Source organism: Chelonoidis abingdonii, chromosome 3 (assembly GCF_003597395.2).
Source record: "Chelonoidis abingdonii isolate Lonesome George chromosome 3, CheloAbing_2.0, whole genome shotgun sequence".
Classification (NCBI taxonomy): domain Eukaryota; kingdom Metazoa; phylum Chordata; order Testudines; family Testudinidae; genus Chelonoidis; species Chelonoidis abingdonii.
Window position 1 is genome coordinate 99,409,059 of NC_133771.1, and position 20,789 is coordinate 99,429,847.

At 40.5% G+C, this 20,789-nt stretch overlaps 1 protein-coding gene across 1 annotated transcript in view; it reads left to right on the forward strand.

Moving 5' to 3' along the window:
- Window positions 1–20,789, forward strand: part of RNF217 (ring finger protein 217) — an 85,812-nt gene that overhangs the window by 36,998 nt on the left and 28,025 nt on the right. Inside the window, 2 exon segments of the mRNA XM_075063436.1 lie at window positions 1,030–1,194; window positions 17,468–17,669. Coding sequence (XP_074919537.1) covers window positions 1,030–1,194; window positions 17,468–17,669 — 367 coding nt within the window.

Consider the following 20,789-nt stretch of genomic DNA (forward strand, 5'->3'; position numbering starts at 1 on the left):
CAGAGTAAGCCCTTCAGGGCTTTTTGGGGGAGCTGGTCTACACACATTTAGAGTGGTTGTGTTACCCCATTATGTAATGTAATGTACTTACTATTGTATACATTTAAATCTGATTGAATTAGTTGAACTTGCCTCTGGACATTTATAGGGGCAAGATAAACCTATTGTCAAACACCAAGTTGCAATGGTTTAGTTAAATTGATTTAGAATCATAGCTCTCATTAAATGGGTGCAACTTTGTGCAGACCAGATCTTTGTGTTTGTACAGGGACTAGCACAATAGGTCTGGGGCCTTTAGGTACTACCTCAGTACAAAAACTATTTGCTCTGTGCAGATGTAAATTACTACACGAGGTACAGAGCAGTGAAAATGAGGTCTTGTAAATCATTAAAGATGTGAATGCACCATTGTGCAAATCAGAATAGTGAAGGAAAAATACTAAATGTTACACATCTAATTAAAAGCATTTAAATTTTATTAAAGTTTGTAGAAAAAGCTGTGATATTACCTGAAAACATATTGTCTATCAAATAGCGAAGGTTTGTACCAAACTGCTTATTCACAAAAGGGCAGAGTGAAGAATTGTGCATTCAACACTAACTTTAGCCCCAGTCTGACAAAACACTTAGCATTTGAGTAATTCCATTGAATTCAGTGGGATTGGTCGTGTGCTTAAAGTTAAGCCCCTGTTCAAGGATTGGAGTACTTGTGGCACCTTAGAGACTAACAAATTTATTTTGGGGCCTTTGACATCTTCTGATCTTGAGTAATTAATTGTGAAGCTTTAACGTTTCTTAATATAGTTTCTTACATATAGAATTATAAAATAAATTGGTACTTCCTTATACTTTTTTAAAGATTATCAGTCTTTTAGGTTTGTTTGACCTTAGCTATCACACAAAATTGAGATCTTAATTAAAATTAATTATAAAAGTGTTTATAATGGTGGTGGTGACTTTTCCACAGACATTCAATGCCCAGCTTGCAAATTTGTCTGGTATTTTCTTGTTTCACTTTTGTTTATGCAGATCCAGTGTCCAACTTGCCAATTTGTCTGGTGTTTTAAATGCCACTCCCCCTGGCATGAAGGTGTTAACTGTAAAGAATACAAAAAGGGAGACAAGCTGTTGCGTCACTGGGCCAGTGAGATTGAACATGGGCAAAGGAATGCCCAGAAATGTCCAAAATGCAAGGTAAGCTATCCTCTATTAGGGCACAACATAAGCTTTCAGAATTGTATTTGAATAATTAAATAATTATCCAAACTGAGGCTTCTGTTTGTTTAATGTTACTTCAGCAAATATATAATGGAATGGATGCATATTAAGGTGGTGCTGGGCTCCAGCTGCATAAATAAGATTGAGCTTTGAATTTAACAAAAAGGTTGAATCTCTAATTAATTAATGTATAAAGAGTGTATTTTCTACAAAATTATATTGCTTTATTCTCCGAGTTGAGAATAAAATTTCTGGGAATTTAAAAGTAAATATGAAGTAAAAATTATTCTTAGAATAGGTCCTTTAAGAAATTTAGTACCCTTCTACGTATTTCCCTTGTGATTAAAACTCTCTCTTGTGGTTGAAGGTTTTTTAGGATTAATGGTCACTTTTTCATAATCGTTTTTCAGTCTTTGATGAAGAAAAAGCTTTCAGTTAAGAAGAATGTTCTACTTAAGCAAATTTCCCACTGTTCAGAAGGGATCGAGGCCACAGGTTGTTCTTAGCAAAGATGACTACTGCTTTCATTCACCTGATTTTTGTATTGCTCTTCTCCTACTTCCAGTAGCATGCCATGACCTTTCCTTAGGGAAGGGTGGTTTTACTCCTATTTATAGACAATGGAAAGTGGGGGGGTTGTTTTGAAAGAGGACATCCTACCGAAGGGCAGCCCTTGATTATTTGTAGAAAGTAGGCAGTTCTTTGAATTTCTCCAAAGACTTTATGCACTAGTCTCTGTCATCATAACTTTCAGTTAAGAAAAATAACAGTAATAATTACCACTTATCCTAAATATTTCCGTTTTAAAAAAAGCATACCCATCACACCAGATCTGCTCACTAGGGAGTCTAAGATGGGGAAACCTTGTGCATGGGGAAGTGTGCAGGAAGGAGGGGGAAAATCTGGTGCGGGGATGTACAGGTATGTTGGGGACAGGAGGAAGGGGGATACTGATAAGGCAAAGGTGAGAAGTGCACTCAGGGATTTGACAGGGCGGGAGGAAGGGTAAAATTATAACATACACTCCAGTCGCAATGCGAAGCAACTGTAAACCCCGTTCATCTAGCCAATATAGTGGTGCTTTTTTGTGGTGTTCTAGAATGGGATAAAGTAGATACAGCATACAGTATAGCAGGATTTGGCAACCTTTCAGAAGTGGTGTGCCAAGTCTTCATTTATTCACTCTAATTTAAGGTTTTGCATGCCGGTAATACATTTTAACATTTTTAGAAGGTCTCTTTCTATAAGTCTATAACATATAACTAAACTATTGTTATATGTAAAGTAAATAAGGTTTTTAAAATGTTTAAGTTTCATTTAAAATTAAATTAAAATGCAGAGCCCCCAGACCGGTGGCCAGGACCTGGGCAGTGTGAGTGCCTCTGAAAATCAGCTCACGTGTCATCTTCGGCACCCGTGCCATAGGTTGCCTACCCCTGCCGTATAGTCTGGCCACAAAAATGTGAAATACAAAATAATTAAAGTTGATACTTCCATATTTTAAAATGATTAGAAAAATATTATGGTAACATTTTCATTGTTTCTTGTTTACTGTTCATGTGTGAAATTTAATAATTAAGAAAGGGCAATTCAGAAAGTGCAGTTCCTTTTAAGTAAAATGCTTCATGTGGATATTTTAACTGTCCCTAAACTCTTGGTTTATAAAGCTTGAAATTCAGCATTTAACCTTACTTTAACATAGGGTGACCAGCTGTCAAAACTGAAATATTGGGACGCAGGGGAGGGGCCAAAAAAAATGGCGGCAGAGCAAAAAAAAAAAAAAAAAAAAACCGCCGGAGCGCCAACCCCCACCTCAGCTGGTGCAATCTCGCGGGCGCCCTCAGAGTGGGGGCAGCAGGCCCCAGCTCCCCCATGCCACTTGGTTCTTGCAGGGGAACGAATGGGGCTGCCACTGCCTCCGCCCCGGGGCTGCCCGTGGGATTGCACCAGCTGGGCAGCCAGCCCAGACGCAAATGGCCAGGGGCTGGGCACAGCGTGCGCACTGGGTCCCCTCAGCAGGCCCAGGCTCGGGGGGGGTTGCGCCCCAGGTGTCAGAGCCGTAGCCGCCGAGTGCCACATGCTTGGCCAGCGACCGCTTCCTCCTGGTGTGGCAGTGGGAGCCGCAGCAGCGGCTGCTCCTGAATCCTGCTGCCCAAGTGGGGAGAACAGCCGCCGCCTGGCCCTGTGGGCCGCCTCCCTGCTCCTCCTCCAGGTACTGCTCTGCCGGAGTCCTGCCTGCGCTCAAGGCCAGGCTGGACTCTCACTTACCCTGGCCCCGTGCTCCCCTGCATCTCTCGGGCCTCCCTCCAATGCTTGGGGAAGAGACGGGGATTTGGAGAGGGATCCAATGGGGGAAGGACGGGGCGGAGTCGGGGAAGGGGGGCGCGAGCCCTTCCAGGCTCCGCCTGTGTGCAGGAGCCTTTGCTTGTTTGTCCAGTGTCCCGAACTAACGTCGATCGGGATGCGGGACAAACAAATATCGGGACAGTTCTGATAAAATCGGGACATCTTGTCACCCTACTTTAACATATGGGGTTTCTTTTAAAGTAATGGAAAATGCATAGATAGAGCATCCTAACAACCTTAACTCTGCCCTGTAGTGATACCAAGCAATAACATAATGATTAAAATGAAGGCATTTTAGTGTTCAGGGCCCCAGATTAGATTAATTTTATGTTTAAAGGTACAAACGTTTTGTCTATTTTCTTACATGGTGTCACTACAAACACAGTCAAGGTGGTTTGGATCCCCCAGCTGAGTATCTCCAAATCATGTTTGGATTTATTTTAAAGTTAATCTTACCTCTGAATTCCCTGGGCTTATAGTGCTTAGTTTAGGGATAATTACAGCATCTCTAATGTGTGTTGCTCTGAATGACTAATGTTGTTTCAACTGTAACTCCACCTTGACATTTTTGTTGTGGAATTAATAATCAGAAATGTGTTTAAAGTAACTGAAAACTGAGCTTTATTTACCAGCCTTCCTAAATTTGTATGAGACCCCAGATTTTTGCCAGTAGCGCCAGTTTGGCCTCCTTAAGGTTTTTAAAATCTCTTCTCACATTGATTTTGGAAAAGTTTTTTCCAAGATCTCTCTGTGATATCGACATCACCATCTATTAGTGTCATATTATGCAATGATCATCAACTTTAAAGTAAATCTTCCAGTTCAACAAAGCAAATTTTGGCAAGTATTCAGATCTTTGGCTAGAAAACTGCACAGTATTTTAATAAGAGGAGGGTGTTTATCAATGTACACTCTGGTTTGTTCTGATTATGGGGAAGGAAATGCCCATGATGTCATTTTTCAGTGGATGGGTTCATTTGTAGTAGGGAAAGACAGTTCCACTTCTCATAACTTTTGCTGCTTTCTCTTTGGTTTTCATGGTATCTTTTGTCTGTAGTAAAGGGAGCCATTAACAAAAGTTAAAGCATGTGAACTTGTTAAATTCTTTGTTTTCTTAAATCCAAGTATGTGATATGATAATCTCTCAGAGCTGGTCAAAACTTTTGAAATATTTTACTTTTTTTGGAAATTTTTCAAACATTATTTGCAAACTCTGTTTGTTTTTGACCAGCTATAAATCTCTGCTTATTGATATCTTTCAATATATCTAGGTAATTATGTGGCCGACATCACCATAATATCTGAGCAACTGGACATAAAGCCCAAGATTTTTTTAGAAATATAGAAGCCTAAAGTTAGTTGCCTAAATCTATACTAGGCATCTAAATAAAGAACCTTATTTTCAAGTGTGCTTGGCACCCAGCATCTCTCATTGACTTTCATAGGAAGTATTGGATGCTCAGAACTTCTGAAAATCAGGCCACTTATCTAGGAGCCTAAAGTAAGGGCTCCTGTTTATGGAAAAACTTTGTCAAAGAGTTCAGGATCCATGTTTAGGAAATAATAATAATCTTGCACTCCTCAGTCTACTGAATTTGGTGAGTTGGGCTATGAAACAAAAGGCCTGGTCCATGCTAAAAAGTTAGGTCGACCCAACTACATCACTTGGGTGTGAAAAATCCATCTCTACCCCTGAGGTAATGTAGTTAAACCTATCTAACCCCCAATGCAGACAGCGCTAGGTCAACAGAAGAGTTATTCCATTGTCCTAGCTACCACTTCTCAGGGAGGTGGATTATCTGTGCCAACAGGAGAACCCCTCCTGTAATCATAAGTAGTGTCTACACTGAAGTGTAGCTGTAGTGCTGTAGCATTTGAAATGTAGACAAGCCCAATGTGTGGAAAAGTACCTTTGTTAATAAAAGCCCTTCTGCAATTCAATGATGTTTTTTAGAAATTTGGTATTTTTGTGAGTTGTAATCTGTGTATGAGAAGGTGTGACTGTTTATACATTTTTTTTTTTCCATTCTGCCAGAGGATAGATGTGGCAGCTCTTCAAAGCTGAATGTTTTGTGTTCTGATTTGAAAGTGAAATCTTGAGGCTGTACTGTCTTTCATGTAGATCACTCTTGTTAATTCATTTTGATAGTGACTTTCTCCTCTAACTACATAATATTAAACCAAAGTGGCATTAGTATCTGAGAGGGAATTCTGGTTGTTCAGCATTCATCTTGGGAGGAGAAGAGAGTTCTCTAAGCTTACGCAATCTGATCAGTTCGTATCAAAATATTATTTGTTTAAGCAAGATCAAGTCTGTGCAACTGGCAAGTAATAACAAAATAACTGCTTAGAAGGATTGCAAGGTTGCTGTGTTTCTGCTTTTTCTCAACAGCTGTAGCACGAAGTACAGCACCACGTGGTCTTACTACTTCTCATTTGTAGGTCTCAAAGCACACAAAGATCTCAGGAAAGGTGAGCTGCACTACGAAATAGCAGTTGTAACTTTTTACAACATTTTTTTTTGTATATGAAGTAGTGGGATGTCTTGAAGCAGATGGAAATTTTATTTGCAAATTAGAAAAAGAATCTCCATCTGATGTACACTTCCATTTGATCTATCCTAAGTTGTTCTAGGTCCAGTGCATTCTCACTTGAAGTGCTTCATTAAAACAGCTTTCCTGAATACTCTTAAGCAGTAGCATTTGTAATGTGATAAGGTCAAAATTAGCCATTAAACCAGGATACTATAAAAAGTAGTGAAGCTTAAATATTAAAAGAAGCAGAGTACTACTGTTTTTTTTTTTAAGCAAACAAGATTTGAAGTGTTATCTGTTAAACTGAGAACATATTATGATTTATTTTTAAGTACAGCTATACTTTTCTGTACTTCCATTGGATCTTTTTTTGAATGGCTGTGTTTTGTGTCTTCATGTTTTCCACCAACTCCCTTTCCCAGCAAAAAAATCCAAATGCTGTGTGTGTTCCCCCACCCCACAAAAAAGGCCGCACGTTTTTTATATTTGATCACCTTACTAGATTGTTTTTGTTTGTTTGTTTTATATGGAAGGACAATGAACATGTTAATGCTGACTGAATATTCTATTAGGACCAAAGAAGCAATGTAAAATGATTTGTATTGTGATGGAACGCAAACTTTATTTTCATGTTCCAAGAAGCTGAAGACAGATCTGAATCCCAGTCTAAGGATAAACTGAGGCTTCAGGAACTGATGATACAGGAAAGGAACTTCACTTTCAGAAATGGATCCTTCCTGAACAGACCCTCAAGAACTTCTGTTACCTAGGAGAATGTTAGAGGAGCATGTGAAAGAGGATGCAATATTACTTGTATTGCATACAAATAACTTCAGTACAGATATGACAGTATCCTGCAATATCTAAGACAAAACTAATGAAATTAAGTTAAACTTTGTTGAAATGTGGTTGGTTGTTTTTAGGAACTCGTATTAAACATACAAATGTGCTATTGTGGAGTTTTATGTATGAGCGTCAAAGGACTTTTGAGGACAATATGTGTGAAGTGTATCTCCTAGGAAACACTTGGGGTTCGAATCCATCCTTTTGAAGCTGTGCCTTGAGCAGAAAACCATTGTCTGGCTGATTATCTATTCACAGTCTCTTCAAAGGCCCAAACTGGATAAATGAGTGACTCTGAGTGTCATGTGAGGGTTCTTGTGGGTTTTTGGTCTGCTCACCTGCCAGAGTCCATGTTGGGTTGATCTCCGCTAAATTTATTAGTGTGTATATAGTTTTTATTGTTTTTTAATGTTTTCTCTGTAATGCTTTTACTTGAAGAATAAAATGTGCTTGTTTAGAAAAAGCTGTGTGGTAACTTATAACTGTGGCAATTAGACTGTGTGTCATCTTTGAAGAGAAGACAAAAGAAGCCTGCTTAGCTAGCTTATCTTTTACTGGAGATATCACAGCATTGGCAGGAGCCTGTGGAGCCTGGAAATACCCTAATGAGAAAGATGTGAGACTCTACCCACAAGAGGCAACTGCTGGGGAGTTAGACAGCTAGAGTGGGTGCCCTGGATGGACCAGAGGGGGAAATACAAATGTAGTTGTCCTGAACTGCGACAGCTTCTAAGAGATGATCTTTTAAATGAATCCTACCTAGTATAGCTTTGCAAATAGTGATATGTGTAAAAGTTCTTTTTTTATGTACCTTCGGAAGTGTCTAAAAAATTGCTCTTTACCAGAGAGTCTGAGCCAACCTTCTTCAAAACTAAATTTAGTTTTTACACTCTCTCTCTCCCTCTCTCTCTCCATATTTGATCTGTTGAGAACGAGAGGGAACCAGGTCTATTGTGACTAAGAAAAGCTAAACAATAATTTTCTTATTGTAGCAAGTTATGTTGGAATGACATTTGAATGGAATTATGATTAATAATATTTGATTTTCAGTATTTCATTATGGCAATATATTTTAAACCCAGAGTACGTTTTTTGCCTAAAGCTTTAAGCTCAAGTATAGTTTGTCATTTGTTCAGAAACTAAAAACTGTAGCAAAGCAGGGAAGTAAGTTTGACTTCTTTTGGTATAACATAGGCTATGTATAAACTGCATACTACTGGTGGTAGCACATAAGGATCATGTAGCTACGTGCATTAGCGAAAAGCATGCTGCATCCACCTTTCGGGGTGTAGGTATGAGTGTCAGTGAAAGGCTGTGGCAGGGGAGAGGCAGTGGGAAAAGGCTCCAGCAGCTCTCTGCTGCTGGAGCTTTGGCTCTGGCCTGAGGAGAAGCAACAGGGAGCCTTTCCCTGCTGCCTCCGCGGTATCAGAGCCTTTTCCTGATGCTGGAGCCTTTTCTTGCATCTGGGAAAGATTCCAGCAGTAGGGAGGCAGTGGGACACATGCTACTAAAAATAGCTTTGTAGACTGGGAAGGCACTGCTTGGGCATGTAGAGAGTCGTGTTGGGTACATGCCTTGTGGTTCAGGCCTGTCTGTATTTGCCTAATCAGTGCCTCACCCTAGCAGTGGTATTTACACCCGTGCTAGGGAGGCACTTATTGTATGTACTCTACACTTCACAGTAAAGAGTGCAGTGTATATGTACCCGAAGAGACAAGCTGGTTTTTCCCATCAGGAAGGCATAATGTAAAATTATTGATTGCCTCCAAAGGGTACCATCTTACAAGTTCTGCCTCATTGTATGAGCAGATAGGTATTGGGGGAATGCTGATGTGACCCAAGATCCTCTTAATGCAAACTGCCAAAGTATGTGTAGAGGGAATACAGGAATGTCATGACTCTGGTGTGTGCATTCTAGATCACCAAAGAATGTCATGTAAGGTCTCAAATGAAAACTGGTGTCACACTGGATTTATTCCATTGTGAAGTGCATGTACAGATATTGTGGAAGAAGTTGTATACGTACTAAAAATGTTCTTAAAATTTGTATCCAGGTACTGGTCACTGGCAAAGGTGAAAAACTGGATTTCTGTCAGATGAGAGAGATTTATCCATCTATTAGTTTATATGTAAATTGCGTGTTATCTTATTCGCAATGGTCTTCCTATCACCAGTCTGAACTAAATGCAAATGAAGATTGTCAGAATTTCAGAACGAAGCTAACAACAAGAATATAAGAAGAGTTGGGGGGAGAGAACTTTACCTAGAGGTGCACGCTAAAGGTTTGCTTGACTATATTTGTGAGGCAGAGAAGACAGCTGGGCGCCTTTCACTGAGGAAGTAAAAAGACAGCAATTTTTCTTCAGGAAAAAGGGGTCTCAGCCAGCCTTGGTTGAAAACCCTGAGGAGAACTTTCGGTAAGATAAACTTTAGACAAGCGAATAGCTTGTTAAGGTTTAATTTTTAGGAAATGTGTTATGATTTTGCTTTATATGGCTGTATGTAACCATTTGTTTCCACTATTCTTACTCACTATTACTTGAATCTCTGTTCTTTGACAGCAAACTTATTCTTGTTTTCATTCTCAATATATCAGAGCACTGTGGTTTTAAGCAAAGTGCTGGTACTGAGTTGAATTTTAAAAGCTGATGTGTACTGTTCCTTTACCAGCGAGTCTGATAATTCTGAGTGTGTTCAGTGAATAAAGGGCTGGACACTGTGGCAATGCCCCAAGTATTTGGGGGTTGCTGTGTGCCTATCATTATCTGTATAGAGAGAAAGAGGCATAGAAGCTTGGAAGGCAGCGTTTGCGTTGCCAGAGGCTATTGGTTTCAGGGAACTGATACACAGCAGGCACAGACAAGATTTACTCATGCTAAGGGCAGGTGGTGGTGAGGAACCTCACAACCCTCGATAGCCTTGTGGAGCATTACAGCTGATTTGTTAGTTATGGTGCAACTTTTCGTAAAGTGAACACATCACCAATAAACTGTTACCTTATTTATGCATTTTTCTGATTTTCTTAAGTTTGTGGGTGTTTTTAGTGTTACAAGAATGTTCCTTTTGGGAATATCTGGGGAGATCTCTAAGAGTGTTTCTTGTTTTCCAACATTTTGAAGTAGATGTTTTGGAATTTCAGTTCTGGAAGGGTACACAGAGCAGAAGGCACCTTTGTGTGGCCACAGCTTTAATCCCACCTTAAATTTTTTGAAAGTGAGTACCACCTTACTGTGTCTGACTGAAACATTTATTTAGGTGTAACTGCTGCCTACAGGATATGCTTACATAAGCAAGCAAAAATGTGTGCTGTCAAAACACAACAATGTTATATTTTCCTTTTAACATTTGTAAATTATAACTAAAATGAAAGGATTGGGGTTTCTTTGGGTTCTTTATTACATGATTTATGACTAAATAATTTGTTAGCTTTTTTTTAACAGATCCTGTGTTTTTCTGTTTTGGGATATGTAGTGCAGTGTGATTTTCTGAATAGTTCTGCTTCTTGCTGAAAAGTCCTGGGTTTATTTCAGTCGGAGATGTCTAGGGCAGTATAAAATCTCCTGTATACATAGCCGATGAAAAGGAATATAATTAGTATACCCGTTTCCTCAACCAAAAGTTTTTGAAAATTCTTGAAATAGTGTGCTTAAAAACTTCCCCACAAAATTCCCCTTCTTTCTCAAATGTAGTTGATATACAATAAAACAAGGAAGTGCTGTATGTAGAAAATGTGAACATGCCAAAGATTTCAGGAGAAAACACATTTTAGGGTGACAGAAGAAAACTTAAAAAAGCTGGTGAGTTACAGTTGTAGAACTTTGAATAGCCGAAGGAAGTTAAATGAACAAGAAAACAGGTACAAATCAGGACATACTTGCGCTTTTTGTGGATCAGATATTCAAATTAACATGAGTATCATCAAATAATCCAGAAAGTTGATTGTTCGGTATTTCCAGCTGAATCTTTTAAGGAACTAACTGGGCTCCTTTTTATTGAGGGAAACAAATTTAGTGCAGATATATGAAAGGATTTAAATGTACAGTGGGTTTCCTTAAGAGATAGCTAGTTATTTATGATACAGTAAAGTTGTTTGAAAATGTTTGTTTGTCAGGAGGATTTTTTTTAAGGGCTCTTTCTTTAGAGAGGATTTTTATTGGAATGGAAAGATAGCTATAGTGGTACAAAAGGTGGGGAAGAAGCTTAACTTTCCAGCTGATAGCTCATTAAGTAACTTACTGTAAAGTATTGTTCACTAGAAACTCTCATTTAGCCATTTAGGTGATCAGGGTGGTTTGGAGTGCCAAAAACATTTTTGATGGACAGCTCCTCCCCACAACTGGAGTCTGCCCTGTTAGCCAGCTCATACATATTGTAAAGAAATATGCAGTTGTTTGTTTATTACATAGTTATAAAATAGCCATGTAGATGTGTAGAGAAGTTTAGAGATCTGTTCCAGACTCTGCCACTGATTTAATGCGACATCCTGGCCAAGTCATACAGCTCTATGGTGCAATTTGCCCATCTGTAAAATGGGTTTAATTTCTCACCTTTTGTAAAGCACTGTTGGATTCTTGGATAAAAGTGCTATGTAGGCCTAATCCTGTAATATGAAGAATGTTCTTTGACTTCAGTGGGAGTTAAGGGTGCTCGTTGCTATGCAGGGTTAAGCCAATAATAGAATCTTCAGAGATTCAAACTGTCTTCTGTTTGATTATTCTCTTTTCTCCATTTCTGTGTTGTCCTCCTCTATAACAAAGAAATGAAGTTTATCAAGCAACTGAAATGTACTTTGCTAATTATAGCAAAGTGAATGTCTAGGGTTGCACATTCCTTGTGGTGTCTATTGCATGTCATACTCCTGCTGTTTTGCCCAGCAGGGTAGAAACATGCAAATGACATGTGATCCATTAACGGTCATTTTTCCTCAACCTTTAGCTGCATGAGCCATTCCACTGTAGGATTACAGAGGGGTGGAGGGAGAAATACCCATCTGAACCAGAGCTGAAGTTTATCAAATGAAATGTCATTTCTGAATTTCTAAGTATCCTGACTGAATTATACAGACTTCATCTGGCACTGTTAGTCTCTGCATGTGATATGAAGCTCCAGGAACACCATTAAAGATGTGTTTCAATTTTTTGAAACTAATCAGAATAACAATGAAGTGGTAAATTTTGAAGAAAATGTTTTACAATTGAAAATACAGTCACTGGAGGAAAAAGCAAAACCAGTTGCTTCAAATTTCCAGCTTTCAGAGGCACTTGTGTACATATTCTTGGGGATGTACGCTCAGGTCTCTGTAAGTGGCACCTAAAAGTTGAGTTCTCTGGGTTCCTTGAGTGGTCGAACAATATCCCATCACTTGGGGAACTGAAGTCAGTCAATGCTTAATTTCTGTTATTCCCCCTGGCCTCTGCAGATTTATCCCATGTTGACCTCCAGTGAGGAATCTCAGTTTATTTCTCAGACTGTTTTCTTTGGAAATTAGGGACAAGTATATATATTGCATATGGAGATATTTAGCTTTTATCTAGAAATAAGAAAACACATCTCACAGTTATAGTATGAAAGTTTCCTTCTTACGTTATAAGATCGCTACAGACAAAAAAGGAAGATCAGGAATGGTGAGGGTCCACTGCGCAATGGAAAACATGAGCTGGGAACGGAAAATGTTAGGAAGGCAGAGCTGCTCAATGCCTGGTTTGCTTCAGTCTTCTCACAAAAAATAACAAGTGACCGGAAGTTACCATAGACAGTAAAGGGGAAGAAATACAGATTGGGATAAAGAACATGTTAGAGATCTTTTGACCAGTTTGAATGAATTCAAATCAGCAGGATCTGATGCTCTTCATCCCAGGTACTGAAGGAATTAGCTGAAGAAATCTTGGCACCACTGGCAATAATATTTGCAGATTTATGGATGATAGGAGAGGTCCTGAAAGACTGGAGCAGGGCTAACATAATGCCTGTCTTTAAAAAGGAAAAAGGAGGAGCCAGGGAACTATAGACCAGTCAACCTGACTTCAACCCTCAGGAAACTACCAGAGCAGTGTATAAAATACTCAGTTTGCAAATACCTGGAAGTTGAAGGGGTAATCACTAGCAGCCAGCATGGATTTACTAAGAACAAATCATGCCAAACCAACTTGATTTTCTTCCTTGACAGGGTACCTGGTTTGGTGAATAGGGGGAATGCAATGGACATAATATGCCTGGACTTCAGCAAGGCTTTTGACACAGCCCCACATGACATTCTGAAAAGTGAGCTGGAGAAATGTGGACTTGGTGGAACTACCATTTAGTAAATACATAATTGGTTTAACAACCACAAACAAAGAGTGTAACTATTAATTGAACAATGTCAGATTGGAGGGAGGTCTCAAGTGGGGTTCTGTTCTGGGTTCGGTGGTCTTTAACATGTTTATTAATGGCCTGGATGTAAGAATTGGGAGCATACTGATCAAATTTGCAGATGCTACAAAGTGGGGGCAAAGGGGTGGGGTTGCCAACACTTTAGAGTGGAGTGAGCAAACTTTTTGGCCTGAGGGCCACATTGGTGTTGCAAAACTGTATGAAGGGCCAGGTAGGGAAGGCTGTGCCTCCCCAAACAGCCTGTCCCCCCCCTCCCATTTCGCACCCCCTGACTACTGCCCTCAGAATCCCTGACCCATCCAACCCCCCCTGCTCCTTGTCCCCTGACTGCTCCCTCCTGGGACCCCTACCCCAACTGCCCCCGGGGCCCCCCCCCCTGTTCAGCCCCCCCTTCTCCCTGACCCCTGCCTGCCCCAACCCCTAACCACACTCCATCCCTGACAGGCTCCCCGGGACTCCCACCCCTATCCATCCCCCCCGTTCCTCATCCCGGACCGCCCCCTACAAGCCTGCCCCATCCAACTGTCCCCTGCTCCCTGTCTCCTATCTGATCTGCCCCCTGCAACCCTCTGCCCCATATCCAACACCCCCCCCCCCACCATGGTGCTCAGAGTGGCAGAAGCTCGCAGCCCTGCCGCCACTGTGGTGTTACTGCAGGGGGACGGGACAGCAGGGGAGGGGCCGGGGGCAGCCTCCCCGGATGGGAGCTCGGGCTGAGCAGGACGGTCCCGCGGGCCATAGTTTATCCTCTAAAGCAGAGGTGGGCAGAGCTAAAATTCAGAGGGATCTTAATAAATTGGAGGACTGGGCTATAGATGACAAAATGAAATTCAACAAAGACAAGTGTAAGGTGCTACAGTTAGGGAAGAAAAACCAAATGCACAAATACAGAATGGGGGATAACGCACTTGGCAGCAGCAGCACTGTTGTAAAGGATCAGGGAGTGGTGGTGGAGCACAACCTCAACATGAGTCAGCAACATGATGCTGTTGCAAAAAAAGCAAATGCAATTTTAGGTTGCATTAACAGAGGCCTAGTATGCAAGTCATGGGAGGTGATAGTACTGCTCTACATGGCAGTGGTTAAGCCTCAGCTGGAGTACTGTGTCCAATTTTGGTAACTGTATAGAAAGAATGTAGAGAAACTGGAAAGGATCGAGAGGTGAGCAACAAAGACGATCAGAGGGATGGAATGCCAGTCATATGAGCAAAGGCTGAAGGAACTGGATATGTTTAGTTTGGAAAAGAGGATATTAAGGGGGGATCATGATAGCGGTCTTCAGATACTTGAAAGGCTGCAATAAAACATATGGAGAAAAGTTGTTCTCTCCTACCAGAGAGGGCAGGACAAGAGCCAGTGGGTTCAAACTACAGAACAGCAGATTTAGACTAAAACTCAGGAAAAATTTCCTAACTCTAAGAACAGTGGGACAATGGAACAGACTGCCTTGGGAGGTTGTGGAAGCTTCTTCACTCAAAGTTTTCAGAAGGAGGCAGTGAGCTAGCCATCTGTTTGGATGATTGAGATACACGAAATCGTGCATCTTGGCAGGTGGTTAGACTAGATGACCCTTGCAATCCCTTCTAACCCTCTAATTCTATGATCCCCTCAGTGAGGATATTCTAGTTGTTCATCTGCAGAGGCCATAGTAAGTTCAGCTTTGAGCATCTGAATGACACCGAAGAACTCCTCTATTTATCTGAGTTTGGACATCCAAAGCAGGGTCATGATAGCTGATAAAAGGTGCTTTGGATAATCAAGGTTGAAATATATTTGCTTTGGGAAGAGTCACATCAGTAGTGTGTAGCAAAAATGTCCAATTTGAAGATGCATGTATTTTCAGAACTTGCTAGCTAATACTGGCAGCTACATCATGGCTACCACTGGGAGTACAGCTAGGATGATGGGGCTGAGCTTTGGGGGTGCCCAGGACAGGCTGCCTTCTTGATTGTGGGGCTGTGCTGCTCCATGCATATTTATGGAAGAGGAGGATGGAGAAGGACAAGGACAGCAAGAAGATCATGCAGTGATTCAGTTTAAGTATGTGCATGGTGTGTGTTTTAGTGGTTTATTTAAGGATGGGTTTAATATTGAAGAAGGATATTAAAGATATGAGAATGAATCTTCAGGGATAATTCCCTTAGTCTTGCATGCTAAGATTTTTTGGGATACCTTTTAGTAGTTTTCAGGTTGAGGCCTATTCTGACTGCAGACGCTAGGAACTGGGATCCAGAACTTGAAATGTTTTGTCTTTTGTGAGGTATTTTTATACAATTTTAAATTTTACATACAAATTGGGGTATATATGGTGATAGTGTGATAGAAATACCTCTCATTCTGTTGTGCAAGACATGTTTGACCCTGGGCTCTGCAGAGTGGTGCCCTTTAAAAGTGATACTTTGGTCTCTTTTAATGTGTAAGTGATTGAAAGTGGTGGTGTAGAGAAAATGTGATGCTAATGATGACTTTCAGCACCCTCTGCTCCCTGATGTAGTAGTATCACTGACAAGGATTTCTGAGCTGATACCATATCTTTTTCTGAGGAAAAGTGCCCCAGTGGCTACCTTCTTGTTGAGATAAAGAAAAAGTTGAAGGGGTGGAGGAAGAGGCGTAAAATGGCCACAAATGATATGTGAGAACTCATATCAGAGAAGGGGATGTAGAAGAAATACTTTACTCTTTAATTTTAAAAAAAAGTGTGTTGGGGTTTGTTTTTAGTGTTCATGTTATAGTAGCGTCTAAACTGGGGGTTCTCAAACTTCATAGCACTGTGACCCACTTCTGATGATAAAAATTACTACGTGACTGCAAGATGGGGGACTGAAGCCTGAGCCTGCCCGAGCCCCACTGCTCTGGGCAGGGGGGCCAAAGACTGAACCCCACCACCCTGGGCAGAGGGGCCCAAAGCCCAAGGGCTTCGTCCTTGGGCAGGAGGCCTGTAACCTGAGCCCCGCTGCCCAGGGCTGAAGCCAAAGCCTGAGCCCTCGGTGGCCCCAGCCTATCTAATGCCAGCCCTGGCAATACCATTAAAATGGTCCCGACTCACAGTTTGAGAACTGCTGGTCTAAGGTATGCTAGATTCTGCTCAGACATAAGAAGACAGTCTCTCCCTTAAACTGCTGATAATTGGAAGAGAGCAATGTGTGTAGGGGGGGAGAAGAGACACAATACAACTTTTCTCCACCTTGCCATCCTAGTATACAAGTTACGGATGTCTGCCTGAGGATCCTGCACACTGAACGTCATGCACAGAGCCTTGCAAAATGTCAAGCTCAGATCTAGTAAAAGTACTTGTAAATTCATTTTAAAGAGTCAACTGACAGAGCCACTCAGAAGCAGCTGAATAGTGCTTTACATCTCTGACCACACATATTTATGCCTCTGACTGTTGCCCTTTATACTTGGAGCAACCTTCTGAAAAGGTCCAGTCTCCACCTTTACATCACTCAAATCACTACTGAAAACCCAACTCTGCACCACTGGCCAGTTCTTGCTTTCCCCACCCTCCGCCCTGAAGTATAGCAAAAACAAGCAACAAAAACCCATGGAAACAACAAGATATGTTCCTATCTTCACTCAAATTTTAAGTTGTACAGTAGGGACCAACATGCTTGGGGCGAGGAGAGCCTGAGTTCACTTCCATTTTCAAGGTGGAAGAGTGTCATGACAGGTCAGCAGGTGGGGAAAGATACCTTCCTAAGTTATGTTTTTCGGTTCTTTTTAAATTGAACCATAGTTGCAGTACTGAATAATGTATCTGAATAATCACCAGAGTTCTTATCATTTTAAAACTGCAATAATATTTGGATTGTTTGGAGAACTCTCATGGGATTTTATCTCGGGTGCAAAAAAGATTGTTTTCTAAAAAAAAGGAAAGGGGAGATAAATGGGGAGGTAATCCTTAAGTGGAATTCTGGAAATGAATTTAAGGGAAATATTCAGGTTTGCTGCTCTATGAACAAATGTGTGAATGTCATTGTACACTTATTGAATGGCTGGGACAGTACCAGGGTGACTGTTACTCTGGGAATAACTCATCATGACTCATCTGATCTTTGTTCTAGATAGTTATTAGGTAGTACCTGCTTTAATGGTTTTTTTTGTTTGTTTGATTAAATTAACATTTTCTTTTTCTTCCTCTTGTGCTCATAAAGATCCACATCCAGAGAACAGAAGGGTGTGACCACATGACCTGTTCACAGTGTAACACTAATTTCTGTTACCGCTGTGGGGAGAGATACCGCCAGCTCCGTTTCTTTGGAGATCACACGTCAAACCTCAGTATATTTGGATGCAAATATCGCTACCTCCCTGAGAGACCGCATTTAAGGAGATTAGTGCGAGGCTCTGTCTGTGGTGAGTGGATGATGTGCCTTGCAGAGAACTGCATTATGAAGTGATGAGTGGTAAAAGTATTAACTAATTAACAATTGGTCCAAAATGCATCATAGGCTTCTTTATAAAGAAGTTGGGTTGTTTCAAGATGCTTCATTAAAAATATAAACAAATTTAGCATTTGGAATTTTTAATCAATGGGTTATGAATGAATAAGCTCTTTTTTACTTTTACTTTTCTAATTGACTTCTCTTGTATTGGAACTTTTTCATAATAGGAGTGTTACTGTAGCAGGCAAATTGAAAAAACTTTGCATCCCAACATAAAACTGTTTTAATGGGGAGCTGAAGCATATACTTCCAGAAAGATAAACTTATAGTTGTCCTGTGCGTACATTTTCTAAGTATTCTTTTGTTGTGACTTAGGGCATTTAAATGAATCCTTTGTTCCATGTTGTAGCCAAAGAAACAAGGATGCTGTGGTAAACATCCTTTTATGAAATACTCAGATTTAAACACTGAAATCCTACATTTCTCTTTTGCATTCAGTCCCATATTATTTTTGTGTGCTGCACGTGCACACATACACACACCTGTTTTGATTAGTGGGAGAATCAGAAAGCGCTTTCTTGATAATGCAGTGATAACCACATTGGTGGTCTTATATAGTAAGCAAGGGCATTGTTCCAGTGATAAGTATCAGAGGAATAGCCATATTAGTCTGGATCTGCAAAAAGCAGCAAAGAGTCCTGTGGCACCTTATAGACCAGGGGTCAGCAGCCTTTCAGAAGTGAGGTGCCAAGACTTCATTTATTCACTCTAATTTAAGGTTTCGTGTGCCAGTAATACATTTTAATGTTTTAGAAGATCTCTTTCTATAAGTCTATAATATATAACTAAACTATTGTTATATGAAAAGTAAATAAGATTTTTAAAATGTTTAAGATCTTCATTTAAAATTAAATTAAAATGAAGAGCTCCCCGGACCGGTGGCCAGGACCTGGGCAGTGTGAGTGCCACTGAAAATCAGCTCATGTGCTGCCTTTCACACGCGTACCGTAGGTTGCCTACCCCTGTTATAGACTAACAGATGTATTGGAGCATAAGCTTTCGTGGGTGAGTACCGACTTCATCAGATGCATGACATCCCAATGATGTTACCCTTGTGTTTGTCTCACTACCAGACTTAGCCCTCAGAAGCACTAATACAAAACAGTGCTCATCTACAGCTGACTGAGAATGTTCTTCCATTGAAAAAAACAGTTTCTGCAGAAAAATTTTGATTTTTTTTTTTTCCAAATTTGTATCGTCTATTTTTGATCTGCTGTCTAAATGAAATATTTTGAGTTGGGTCATCCTGAATTAAAACATTTCATTTCTTGTCAGTTTGACATTGAACTGTGCCTATTGTGGAGCCTCATGGGAGTTGTAGTTTTGACATCGCTTGTCCTGTCCTATTCTACAGTCCATACTAAATCACAGTCTCCTCTTTGGTTGAACCACCATGGTGCATCATGGAAGATGTTCTCTGGCCGAGAGAGGAGAATAGGGGCATGAGGAACATGAGGTTCTATGGCAGCTTGGGTGGACACAGTTCAAACAAGCAGCAGTGAAACATTTTGATTCAGGAATATCAAAATAGTTTCAATTTAAAACAGCAAAATGAAACACTTCTGGATTTACATTTTTGTAAACTTCTCATTCTGGGTAAATTTCTGATATTCCAATGTCTCATCCCAAAGGAGGAAGAAAGCAAATGTTAAAATATCAAAAATGTACCTCAGGACAAAAATTTTGGTTTTTGATCATCAATGCTATCATATTCATGGCCAGCCACCTCATTGAACTTCAACTTTCAAAGCCAGTATAATACCTTTTTGAGAGTCAACATGGACTAGAAGGAAGTTATGAGACTGGGTGAGAGGAATTCCTAACTTCCAATCTGGGGACTTCTGACTGCTTTCTTTATGGCCTTGGGCAAGTTATTTTAATGTCTCTCTTTCGCCAATTCTGTAAAAAGGGAATAATGTTACTTTATCTTGTAGGTTTGTTGAATGGAGTAAATTATTTACTTAGTGTTTCTGCATCAGTTTGAGGATGCTCTTGTAAATGCTATTTTTTTTTTCTTCTAGTTTGTTACTCATAGTTTAACTAGCATGTGATGCTGGTGAATTGTTAACTCCCATTCAAAATATATTTTATAGAGTTACATTTTATTTGGGGAAAACTGTTGTCCTCTCTTCTTTTTTCAGCTTGCTTCTGATCCCCTTTGCTTAGCTCATCATCCTTCCTTTTGCCCTTTCTCTCCTCTCACCCTACCCTGCCACACATTTATTTTCCCTTTGCTCTATCCTCTTCTTCCTTCCTGTCCCCTTCTCTCTGCAACCATATTAGGGTCTTCTGATAGCTGTTGTGCTCTTTGCTTTTGCCATAAAAGTGGCCATATTGGGTCAGGCCAGTGGTCCATCTAACCCTAGTATCCTGTCTTCTGACAGAGGCTAATGCCAGATGCTTCAGAGGGAATGAACAGAACAGGGCAATTTTGAGTGATCCTGTTCTCTAGTCCCAGCTTCTGGCAATGGGCTGTTTATGGCCACCCAGAGCATGGGATTGTCCCTTACCATTTTGGATAATAGTCTTTGATGGACCTATCTTCCATTAACTTATCTAATTCTTTTTAGAAACCAGTTATAATTTTGGCCTTCACAGTATCCCATGGCATTGAGTTCCATAGGTTAGCTCTGCATTGTATGAAGAAGTGTTTCCTTTTCTTTGTTTTAAATTGGTTGCCTATTAATTTCTTTGGGTGACCCCTTGTTCTTGTGTTATGTGAAGGGGTAAATAACACTTTCTCCTCTATTACATCCCTCTTTAGTTCTCTTTTTCCTAAGATGAACAGTCAGTCTTTTTAATCTTTCCTCCTCTAGAGGCTGTTCCATACCCCCTTAATCATCTTTGTTGCCCTTCTCAGCACCTTTTCCAGTTCTAAGATATATAGCGACTGGATAGCGTAGTGGTTAAGAGCGCCGCCCTTTGATACGGGAGACCGCCCTTTGATACGAGAGACTGGGGTTCAAATCCCGGTTGGTATCCAACTTTCCAGTAGGGGTCCTTGGGCAAAAGACCCCCTAACGCTTCACCT